The sequence below is a fragment of the Tribolium madens genome, unplaced genomic scaffold (genome assembly GCF_015345945.1).
Source record: "Tribolium madens isolate multiple individuals breed KSU strain unplaced genomic scaffold, Tmad_KSU_1.1 Scaffold_3;HRSCAF=73;Tcas5.2_LG2, whole genome shotgun sequence".
Taxonomy (NCBI): domain Eukaryota; kingdom Metazoa; phylum Arthropoda; class Insecta; order Coleoptera; family Tenebrionidae; genus Tribolium; species Tribolium madens.
Genome location: NW_025401006.1, coordinates 9,048,145 through 9,058,479, shown reverse-complemented (window position 1 = coordinate 9,058,479; position 10,335 = coordinate 9,048,145). Strand labels below are relative to the sequence as shown.

The 10,335-nt window shown below is 32.5% G+C and overlaps 6 protein-coding genes across 6 annotated transcripts; 4 read left to right on the top strand and 2 right to left on the bottom strand.

Moving 5' to 3' along the window:
- Nucleotides 1-5: 5 nt before the first annotated feature.
- Nucleotides 6-1,203, top strand: LOC123007684 (T-complex protein 1 subunit beta; the record flags this gene model as incomplete). Its single annotated transcript, XM_044403097.1, has 1 exon — nt 6-1,203. A coding segment is annotated over one exon (1,083 nt), but the record flags the coding sequence as incomplete, so codon positions are not given.
- Nucleotides 1,204-1,359: 156 nt separating this feature from the next.
- LOC123007983 (putative leucine-rich repeat-containing protein DDB_G0290503) lies at nt 1,360-3,014 on the top strand. Its single transcript, XM_044403538.1, has 6 exons — nt 1,360-1,470; nt 1,548-1,618; nt 1,665-2,158; nt 2,212-2,363; nt 2,414-2,501; nt 2,548-3,014. Exons 1-6 carry the CDS (start codon nt 1,427-1,429, stop codon nt 2,905-2,907), a joined length of 1,209 nt encoding a protein of 402 aa, XP_044259473.1. The 5' UTR covers nt 1,360-1,426; the 3' UTR covers nt 2,908-3,014.
- Nucleotides 3,015-3,614: 600 nt separating this feature from the next.
- On the top strand, nt 3,615-5,010 carry LOC123007986 (SAC3 domain-containing protein 1). The gene is made up of 5 exons (XM_044403540.1): nt 3,615-3,792; nt 3,843-4,031; nt 4,078-4,617; nt 4,663-4,852; nt 4,909-5,010. Exons 1-5 carry the CDS (start codon nt 3,725-3,727, stop codon nt 4,984-4,986), a joined length of 1,065 nt encoding a protein of 354 aa, XP_044259475.1. The 5' UTR covers nt 3,615-3,724; the 3' UTR covers nt 4,987-5,010.
- Nucleotides 5,004-5,677, top strand: LOC123007989. Its single transcript, XM_044403544.1, has 2 exons — nt 5,004-5,261; nt 5,309-5,677. The coding sequence occupies exons 1-2, from the start codon at nt 5,158-5,160 to the stop codon at nt 5,631-5,633; spliced, it is 429 nt and encodes a 142-aa protein (XP_044259479.1). The 5' UTR covers nt 5,004-5,157; the 3' UTR covers nt 5,634-5,677.
- On the bottom strand, nt 5,544-6,584 carry LOC123007987 (NAD(P)H-hydrate epimerase). The gene is made up of 3 exons (XM_044403541.1): nt 6,505-6,584; nt 5,944-6,455; nt 5,544-5,893 (listed from the first exon to the last, which is right to left on the bottom strand). Exons 1-3 carry the CDS (start codon nt 6,535-6,537, stop codon nt 5,668-5,670), a joined length of 771 nt encoding a protein of 256 aa, XP_044259476.1. The 5' UTR covers nt 6,538-6,584; the 3' UTR covers nt 5,544-5,667.
- Nucleotides 6,585-7,469: 885 nt separating this feature from the next.
- On the bottom strand, nt 7,470-8,948 carry LOC123007985 (odorant receptor Or2-like). The gene is made up of 6 exons (XM_044403539.1): nt 8,411-8,948; nt 8,130-8,358; nt 7,977-8,076; nt 7,816-7,920; nt 7,614-7,769; nt 7,470-7,565 (listed from the first exon to the last, which is right to left on the bottom strand). Exons 1-6 carry the CDS (start codon nt 8,946-8,948, stop codon nt 7,503-7,505), a joined length of 1,191 nt encoding a protein of 396 aa, XP_044259474.1. The 3' UTR covers nt 7,470-7,502.
- Between the last annotated feature and the right edge of the window lie 1,387 nt (nt 8,949-10,335).

The window sequence follows — 10,335 nt, the reverse complement described above, 5'->3', positions numbered from 1 at the left end:
AACACAAAGAACATTTCGCTAAGTTGGCTGTTGATGCTGTTGTTCGTTTGAAAGGTTCGGGCAATTTACAAGCCATCCAATTAATTAAAAAGTCGGGGGGAACCCTTGAAGAGTCATTTTTAGACGAGGGTTTCCTCCTTGATAAGAAACCGGGAGTCCATCAACCAAAACGCGTGGAAAATGCCCGAATTTTAATCGCAAATACTCCAATGGACACTGATAAAATAAAAGTCTTTGGTTCTCACATCAAAGTCGATTCTATGGCGAAAATCGCCGAATTAGAGTTAGCCGAGAAGGAGAAAATGAAAGATAAAGTTAACAAAATACTTAAACATAATGCCAATGTCTTTATTAATAGACAATTGATTTACAATTATCCTGAGCAATTGTTTGCCGATGCTGGCGTTATGGCTATTGAACATGCCGACTTTGATGGCATTGAACGTCTAGCTTTGGTCACTGGTGGTGAAATCGTCTCAACTTTCGATAACCCCGAGCTTGTTAAACTTGGCAAATGTGACTTAATTGAACAAGTCATGATTGGTGAAGATATTTTGTTACGTTTCAGTGGCGTGCCTTTGGGGGAGGCTTGCACGGTGGTGATCCGTGGGGCGACTCAGCAAATCATAGACGAAGCCGATAGGTCCCTTCATGATGCTCTGTGTGTTCTTGCAGCAACAGTAAAGGAGAGTGGAATCGTCTACGGTGGGGGCTGCAGTGAGACTTTGATGGCAGTAGCCGTGAGCAAAGCTGCAGCCAAGACTCCAGGAAAGGAGGCTGTTGCAATGGAGGCTTTTGCCCGGGCCTTGCTCCAATTACCGACTATTATAGCCGATAATGCAGGGTACGATTCCGCTCAGTTGATAAGCGAGTTGAAAGCGGCTCATAACAGCGGGAATAGTACTGTGGGACTTAATATGGAGACGGGAGAACAAGGCGATATGAAGAGTTTGGGAATCACCGAGTCGTTTGTTGTTAAAAGACAAGTTTTGTTGTCGGCGGCTGAAGCAGCAGAGATGATTTTGCGTGTTGATAATATTATTAAAGCGGCCCCGAGGAGAAGAGTAGAGGATAGGGGACACTGCTAATTTAACTAAACTGATGTATTTTCACTATTTTTAATACCGTGCATTGTATTAGTTGTACAACTAATTTTTTTGATGTATTTGAATCATTAACACGTAATAAAACTCTTTCATTTAATCGGATTTTTCTTGTTACAGATGCTTGAGTGTTTCCGGATTTTTTTACCTAAAGTAGGTGAAGGCTAAGTAAATAGTTCCTATACAAAACTCCTTATCTCTAGTTATATTTTTATTTTGATAAGACACTCCTTTTATTCATTATCATTCATTATGTTACGTCAAGTAGTCGTAATTATTTTTCTTATTATTCTAATTACCTTCAAAAGTTCAAATTCACAAAAATGCTCAGTTTGTCAGCCACGAAATTTCATTGGAAAAGAACAAAGTGAGTGTAATTTTGCTTGGTATTAGTACATTATAGTTTTTTTTAGAATGTGTTTGTCCAGAAAATGAATTTTGTAGAAACAATAAAAAATGCCAAAGATGTGACAGTGATTACACAACTTGGAATAACCTTCTCAAACAACGAAAAGGTGCAAATTTGACATTTTTTGTTTTGTTAGTAAAATCATGTTTCAGCCGAAATTGAAACTATTTTCGATAATTTAATCAAAAGATATGAAATAAATGTTAACGAATTGAGAACTCTGCTTAAAACATTTGCTGAGAAGCTTGAACATGAAGAAAAGGCACTAAACGTGATAGGTATTAACAATGACAAAATTCAAAAGGAGAGGGAACAAGTTTTAAAGAAAATAGAGAAATTAAAAAATGATTTGAAAGAAGTAGAAGAAATGTTAAAGAGACTCGGGTCTCCAAATTCCAAGGACCAAAATATTTTGAAATATTTGACAGAAATTAAAGAAACAATAAGAAAACTTGTTGGAATATTAAAAACTCTAAAATTTGATTTAAGTGACAACAATATTTTTAATCTTGTTGATGAATTTAATGCTATAAATAAGAACGTTACGAGGATGCTTGCAAATTTTCCAAATGTTCGAAAAAATTCTCTAAATTTGCTTCTTACTACCGAAAAAGAAATCGACTTGTTGGAATCAATCATAGCCAATGTGAGTGCGATTTTAGTGTTTTGTGATTGTCCTCCGATTACCTATCTTTGTAGTATGGAAATTATCCCGCAAATTTTTCCGAAGGTTTAAAAACAAACACTCAATGGATTGAAAAAGATTTAACTTACTTGTTCAACCTTTTAAATAATTACTACAAGGTCTCTCTTGATATAAATGGATTGAAAAATAATGCAACACGGGTTCGGTAGGTTTAAATTTCATCTAAACATATATATATTTTAAAATTATTAATAGATCAATGGCAAAAAACACATCCTTAAAACTTGACCAACTTCTTCAAGATCATGAAAATTTTGAAAAACTTGTCCAAAAAGTTAAAAATGTGAGTGTTCTTACTGCACTTATTAGGTCATAATTTTGTATTCAAGGAAACTATTTTCTACGAAGAATTACAAAGAATGAAAAATCGTTTAGGGACTTTAAAACAAAAAATTGCCGAATTCCAACAATTCTTAAAAATTTTGAAAGACCACGAAGAAGTGGAGAATGAATTGGAAAACCTTAATAAAATAATTAGGGAATTTAACGAAAAAGAAAAAATTATTCGCACAAATAGAGGAGTAATGGACAAACATCTCAAAAATTTGAATGAACTAATAGAAAGATATGAAAAACTCAAGGTAGTTAAATCAGTCGAAAAAATAATAGTCCAATCAAAAGAAACGAAGCGTAAAACACAGGAAGTTGAAGAAATTATTGCAGAACATTGTAAAGATGGTATAAAATAAAAAAATGATTTTCGTTTTTTGAGCCCGTCATTCTAAGTCCTGTCCTGTTCCTATCAACTCTCAACTGTCACATTTGACAGTAATAATGTTTGTAGGTTATATTTACACTGGGGCACTGCACCATCTCTTTTTGATGTAAATATTTTATTATTACTATAATAATTGTATTAAAATAAGCGTTTTAGGCCTTTGATGTGATGTAAGAATGTAACATTTTAATATTCACGATGGTAATGCACAGAGCTTTATTTACATGGTTTATCCTTTTAGTTTTTCTTATAATTTTATCTCTACGTTTGGAAACGAGGACTCACTGGAATTGGTTCCTCATTTTCCTTCCAATGTGGGTTTTTGATACAATTTTATTAATTGATGCTTTATTTAATGTCTTTGTACTGTGTAAACATGAAAATCCGCAAACTATATTCAAGAACAAAAACATAACGTTGATTGTTGTAGCACTTTTAAAAATTGCGGCCCAAATAATACTGTGTTTAAAATTAGAATACGAATCTTTACAATTATCAACATATCATGTACTGATACCCTTCTGGATATTGTTGCCAATTTTAATTATTAACGTGTCAATGTCCTTATTTCGAAATGGGAATTATGCACACTCTTCCTATTAATTAATTTGAAATATAAACTTCTTATTGTAATTTAATATTATAAGTACTGAATAAATTTATAATTTATCTTCAAAATATTTTTTAAACCCTAATACGCTTGCGCACGGTTTTAACAATACTGAAATCAAATTATCAGAAACTAAAACAAAAACTAGCAAATTGCAAGATAAGTGACATCAATCAATATGGAAAAAATCGGTAATTACATAAAAGGAACTTGTACTGAAATGTGCCCATCTGAAGAAATAAAAATGTAAGGTTATGTTATCGTTCCAATTTGTTGCTAAAAATCATTTAATTCAGGCGTGAGAGAGAAAAATTGTTACATGTCTTAGAAATGGTCCCTGGGACCGAAAAAACCAAACATCCGAAGGCTAGTAAAGTGCACATGGTTAAAAGTTTCAGTAGATCAGCAGCAGGCAAGCAAATTAAACCAGAAACTTTGAGACCACCTCATATTTTACTAAAAACAGTCAAGTATCTTCTTTGCGAGTAATTTATAGCGGTTTAGATTCACAATTCTTAAGCAATTTTTTAGCGTAATACATACAAAACGGCTGCCTTGGCATTCAGTTTATGATTTCATAACAGACAGATTAATGGCAGTACGACAGGATTTGGTCGTTCAAAATGTTTCTAAAGCTGAAAGCATAACAATACTTCAACCTATAGTACGTTTCCACGCATATGCCGCTTACAGATTATGTGAGGAAATCATTGCAAACTTTGACGCCACTCTCAACAATAAGCATCTTCAAGAATGTTTGAAAAAATTACTGTACATTTATGACAGTTATGATTTTCTGGATTTAGAGATTAAGACCGTGTGTAATGATTATTTCATAGAAAACAGGCCTGAATTTGAGGCACTTTACCTCATATTTAATTTAGGAAATGATGAGGCACTAGCACGGTCATTAACAATCCCAAAAAAATGTAAAACCAAAGTGGTAAAAGATGCAATTAAGCTGTCTTTCTGTTTCAAATATGGAAATTTCGTGCGGGCATGTCGGATTATTAAAAATCTGCCAGCATTATTGGCTGCTGTTGCATCTTTACATTTGGGTGAAATGCGGAGGTAACGTAAAAGGATTTTTGAATTGTTTGCAAACATGTTTTGCAGGAGAGCATTTCAAATAATGTCCTCGGCTTATCACAGTAAAAACCTCGTTTTTCCTAATGAAGTTTTACAAGAGATTTTATTGTATGGAAGTTTGGATGAGTTGTTGCAAGATTGCGAATATTATCATATCAGATGTGATAAAGAAAATGTATATTTCTTAAAACAAGCATTTGATAGTACAAAGGCCAAAGTAAGGATTTTTTTCTAATGATAAAAGATTCGAGTCTCCTTGGTTTCTATTTTCAGGTTGGCACTAGACACGAATATTTTGTTAAAAACAAAAAAATGGAAGACAACCTAGATGTAATAATATTGGGTTTATAACAATAAAATTTTCTACAAAACGTAATGCATTTTCATTGAAGAACTCTGTGACACTTAAAATTAGAAAACATAAAGTTGCTTTTTATTGTTAATCAATGAAACATCAACATTGTCATTTTTTTCGCGTTGACAGTTCCTCTCTCTAAATTGATAACAAGTAAAATTGGTGTAATGGTAATAAAAGAAATGTCCGCGGAGCCGTTTGTAAATTTTTTACGTCGTGTGAGATCTCCAATAGCGATTTACCAGGAGCCCAAGGGAATATCAAAATCAGAGTAATGTGTAAACGATTTTAGGGCAAATCTTATTATTGTTATTTCAGGCAATACTCCTTTATTGATCTGGTGAAAACACTATGTCAACAAGCTTATATGGCCGTTTTGGTGATTTTAACCATGTTCTACAACATGCTGCCACTTTTTGAGGGCTTCACATGCATCGTTAGATTTATACTGGATAAGTTAATCGATATTTTTGAAACTCAAGGCACTTGGGAAAAGTCGGTGAAATCGCTTATTTTCACCGGCGAACTGGTCGTACTTTTCATTCTATTTTACTTCACAATAACCCTTTTATTGATCCCTATTATACATTTCTTCTTTATTTTCGTATGTAAAATATTTAGAGCGTCCTCAAGCCCACGGTGAAATAAAATATTAACAGATATAAAAATATAAATGATTATTTCAAAAGGACACAACAGTCGCTGCCATGATATTTGGGCAGCTGCAATTTATATTTTTCTTCCAACTTTGGCGGCACAAATCTACCGCCTAAGTAGTGGTACTTGCCTAAAAAGAATTGAGCACACTGTTTAGGGGCTGTTAACGAAATTAACAAGTCTGGAGTTATCCCGCCGTCTTTAGGCATCCCATTTTCTACATGCCAACCACTTGGTATATCAATACTACCAATAAACAATTTTGAATAAAAAAATAATAAACAATGCCTCTTTACCTTGCAATGGGCACATTGACACATTTTAACACTTCCATGATACCCTCAAAATCCGGCTTAAGCGGCGGTTTAAAACTAAAACCAAACAACGCGTCTACTACCAAGCCAAACTCGTTATTAACTTCATCAAGTGAAGGCTCCCTGTTCATCATCATAACATTTGAAGATGTAGCTTGATGTACTAGATTATGATAAAGTGGTTTATCCGTTCGTTTGGGGTAAAATACCTTCAATTTGTACCCAAACAAACTCAAATGTCGCGCACAGACTAACCCATCACCCCCATTATTTCCGGGTCCACAGCATACAAGAATTGGTTTATTTCCGAATTTTTCAACGGGGTAAACTTTTGCTATAGCAGAGGCACAACTCAAACCGGCAAGTTCCATCAACTGGTCAACTGAGAATTTGTATACGTTGAAAAGTTCCTTGTCAATGTTTATCGCTTCTTGTTGACCCAAATAACGCACCATTGCGGAAAATGATCTCTTACAAGACAAGTCACACAAGGACTAGAATGTTACGGGTTAAAGAGAGGAATTACCAAAAATGTGGAAGTACTGTTTTTGTTTTGATTATTCTGCCGAATAACATCACAAAATAGTGGGGTTAGGAAAACGTCATTTGTCAAAAAATTGTAGTCAACCATTGCGATAGTGGTTGCCCATTCAAATATTGGACGAAAACGACCAATTTTTTAATTGCAAGTTAATTATACCAAATTTTGTTTTTTTATTTCTTAAATTAAAAAAAAAACGATTTGTTAATTTTAATTTTTGTACAGGACTTTTAAGCATTACATGACATTACTCAAAGAGATTCGCATGTCGTTTTCTACGCGGGAACTTCAACATTTTCCAGTGTATTTTTTTAAATTAATTTTTCATTAAAAATTTTATTCTTCGACCTGTCAAAATTTACGGTTTTTCTTCCGTGTAAGGAAGTTTTGACAACTGTTTGGCATTTCTCAATACGAAACGTCAAATTATTTTTAACAGATTTAAGCCTTGTTGAGTCTAATTCGAAGAATAAAATGTTGTATTCAAGTCGTTTGAGTGTAAATCGGACGCTTTATTCCACCTTGTGGATGGTAAACCACTCGTTACACTCGTGGTTTAAAAATCCACTCGGTCAAATAAAGCGTCCGATTTATACTCAAACTTGTCAAATAAATAACTATAATATACTTTTAACAAACCAGTCTTTAAAATTATATTACCTGAACATGATAATAATGAACAATTTACAATACTTAACACCACTTATTAATGAATTTTTTTATGCACTGTTTTTTTGAAAATAAAAATAAATCCTAAAGAATGCTCAAAAAAGATATAAAAAAAGAAATTAATTATTTTTAGTTACTAGGTAATTTTGTTTAAATAATACTCATATTTTTAATACAGACACACATAACCATTATTACTGCGTACTTTTTTTATTGTATTTTTAATTTAACTATACTACTGATTATTTTCAAAAAGTACTTGCTCCTAAAAACAAACAAATAAGCTAAAGTTAGGTAACTCGAAATAATGATTTTTTTTCAGCATTACAAATTAATTTAAATCTATGTTGTAATTTTCCAAAACAGCTAGTAAAGAATATGAGCGTCGAAGTATCTAAAAAATTATGTACTTGTTGTGCACAAACTTAAATGGCAACCTTACCATTGTGAATGTGACGAGTGACATATCCAAAATTTTTCCACATCTAATATTCAGAGGTTTTTTCAAACGTTCCATTAAAATGTTCAGCGCTTTTTTGGACTTTATGTCAAATTCATACCATTTTCCTAAATAAATAGCATCTCGAATAGTGTCACTCTAAAAGAATCAGTTACATTAAAGTAAAATAAATTAAATAAAAAACCTCGTGATAAAAAATTGTTCCAAAGTGGCAGTAAAGATATACTTCACTCAGCATTGCAATGAGATACATCATCATTGCCAAAAAATCAAAACTCAATATATCTACCTAAAAAACGTCTCTTTTAATAGTAGAAGGTTGTAGAAAAAATACTTGTGGCATACAATGGTTAATTGCAAACAAGAAACACAAAAAACGACGACACCTCCTATAAACTGGCTGAAAGCAACTTGAGAAAAACATTCTTCATATTCTTTGACAAAACTAAAATAAGTTTCAATTAAAAAATGATTAATAAACATGGATCAAGCAAGTACGCTAAGATATGTTCGTGGTGAATAACACAGCGTCTGATTTTTTTGTACATCAGTTTCGCTTTTATTGAGGGATCTAAATTGGGTGTATGAGATGCTAGTTCTTCGTCTACTTGTTCACCCAAATATTTCAAGTTATTTTTCAGTATTTTAATCTGACTTGTGGCTTGATAAGCCAAACATGGCACCATCGAGTCAATAGCTGCGCTAGTATAAGCACCATATCCTACAGCTGAAATTGAAACCAAAATTTTAAGAATTTCAAGTTACTTAAAGACTTTTACCTAAAACTAAATAAAAGTAAACACATGCAACGTGCAGTTTTGGTGCTGTGTGAGGATCAAATGGCAGCCAAATGTCAGTTGGGAAAATATGATTTTGCCAGTAAATTGGTCTAATTGACCAACTACAAAATCCTGCAGTAACCGATGCGAAGTAGAATGCTGTACTGTAGTGACAAACTTTGACACAATCTTTTAGAATTTCCTTATGTTCTTTTTTGTCAGTTTTAAAAATTGGTGCACTAAAATAATGAATGCACCGTTTGAGGCGTTCTCCATGTCGCACAAAAGGCCAGTATTTTGGGATAAAACATCCCAGTTCTGCGATTAGAAATGCGTTATCAGCAATTTGTCTAAACGTGATCTGTTCTTGCACGAGAAGATTCACACATTCCAAAATAGGAACTGGTATTACAAGCAAAAAATAGGTGACATAGGTGTACACTTGGTATAAGGACTTGAATTTGTCTGGTAGATAAAGGCCAGAGACTCGTAAGACATTGATGTTAACTTTGAAGCTTATGTCGATTATACTGGGCATGGTTGAAAGACGTTCAAATTGGGGGACTTTTTGCTTTTATAGTTAGAATTGAAGGATTTTTTTTATTTGGAGACGGGCGTGTCTTTGTTAAATGAAATTTAGATTAGATTAATTTTTGATCAAAGATATGTAAAGGCTAGAATTAAAATGGTCACACGGAATTCTTATTGGTCTACGTGGGAAAGCGTTGTTGGAAGAAGTCACTGTTCGGTAATATTAATCAAAAATTTAAACATTTTGATTTCTGATTCTGTTTAGTAAAGTGATAGACGCGTTTTAGAGTTTGAAAAGAAAACATGGTGGTTTATTGCAAAAAAGCTAAATTAAAATATAAGTAGGTAAGTCAAAGAAAAATCCAAATATTCTTTAATTTAAAATGACTGATTGAAAAAGTGCATAGAGCTATATGCAACACAAGAAATTAAAAAAAAAGTTCAGAAAAAGGTTCAGAAAACCCGAACAATAATTAATTTGTTTTACTGTTAGAGATGATAAGTGATACAAGAGAAATATTGTATTTATTACAAATATAAAATGAAATTTGTTTTTAAATAGATTCAAAAAACTGATGTTATAAGGGCCTATTCTGTAAACATACAAACAATTTTAAAGGGTGTTTAAAATTTTAAATCACATTAATATTTCGATGCTATTCTGTATGTATCTTTCCTGTTAAAATTTTAAATACCCCCTTTATTTTTCACCTTTAAATGCTTAATTTTTAAAGGGTACTTTGTGGGTAGCGTTTAAAATAATAAAGGAAACAAACGTCAGTCGTCAGTGTAGAAAAATGCAAATCAGTGGTAGGAGTGTTAAACATCGTGCATTATAAATTATTTGGTTTATTTATTTGTTTTTATGAAACAGTCTTTGTTGTGTCAAGTTTGTCTTCTAATGAACCAATTATTGCATTAATACAACTTCGCTGAGTTTAAGATTTAAGGTTGTAATTTTTGGGAATGCAGTTCTACCAATTCACATTCGCGCACGATTTATTTTAGACTCTTTTTTTGTAAATTCTTTTTATTGTGAAAATCACAAATTGACACACTTCACTTCACTTATTTTATTATTATTATTTGACCCGGCAAAAGAAGAAGAAACCATTTGCCAGATAATTATTTTCATTTTCTGCCAAATAATTTCCACAACTTTTACACTCCACTGACCCGGCGGTTTAGATATGCAGTAAGGCAAGATTCACCATTACGGGAATTATTGTTGATAAATTGTTTGAAATGAGATTAATGTAAAAAAAAACCAATCTAGCGTCACTGCAGATCTTCCGCCTCGCAACTTAATGAATTATTATTAATTAAGTTATTATTATTATTGATGTTATTAAAATAAATTTTGTTGATATTGAGACATTTCTAACAATATTACA

Bases quoted from the DNA above. Each gene is read 5' to 3' on its own strand.
- LOC123007983 (XM_044403538.1), top strand. From the start codon at position 1,427: ATGCTCAGTTTGTCAGCCACGAAATTTCATTGGAAAAGAACAAA. The intron at 1,619-1,664 runs GTGCAAATTTGA...ATCATGTTTCAG, and splicing joins CCTTCTCAAACAACGAAAAG to CCGAAATTGAAACTATTTTC. The intron at 2,502-2,547 runs GTGAGTGTTCTT...TTTGTATTCAAG, and splicing joins TTGTCCAAAAAGTTAAAAAT to GAAACTATTTTCTACGAAGA.
- LOC123007986 (XM_044403540.1), top strand. From the start codon at position 3,725: ATGGAAAAAATCGGTAATTACATAAAAGGAACTTGTACTGAAATGTGC. The intron at 4,032-4,077 runs GTAATTTATAGC...GCAATTTTTTAG, and splicing joins GTCAAGTATCTTCTTTGCGA to CGTAATACATACAAAACGGC. The intron at 4,618-4,662 runs GTAACGTAAAAG...CATGTTTTGCAG, and splicing joins CATTTGGGTGAAATGCGGAG to GAGAGCATTTCAAATAATGT.
- LOC123007989 (XM_044403544.1), top strand. From the start codon at position 5,158: ATGGTAATAAAAGAAATGTCCGCGGAGCCGTTTGTAAATTTTTTACGT. The intron at 5,262-5,308 runs GTAATGTGTAAA...TTGTTATTTCAG, and splicing joins AAGGGAATATCAAAATCAGA to GCAATACTCCTTTATTGATC.
- LOC123007987 (XM_044403541.1), bottom strand. From the start codon at position 6,537: ATGTTATTCGGCAGAATAATCAAAACAAAAACA. The intron at 6,456-6,504 runs GTACTTCCACAT...GTAACATTCTAG, and splicing joins GAATAATCAAAACAAAAACA to TCCTTGTGTGACTTGTCTTG. The intron at 5,894-5,943 runs GTAAAGAGGCAT...GTTTATTGGTAG, and splicing joins GTCAATGTGCCCATTGCAAG to TATTGATATACCAAGTGGTT.
- LOC123007985 (XM_044403539.1), bottom strand. From the start codon at position 8,948: ATGCCCAGTATAATCGACATAAGCTTCAAAGTTAACATCAATGTCTTA. The intron at 8,077-8,129 runs GTACTTGCTTGA...AACTTATTTTAG, and splicing joins CACCACGAACATATCTTAGC to TTTTGTCAAAGAATATGAAG. The intron at 7,566-7,613 runs GTAAGGTTGCCA...ATAATTTTTTAG, and splicing joins CACTCGTCACATTCACAATG to ATACTTCGACGCTCATATTC.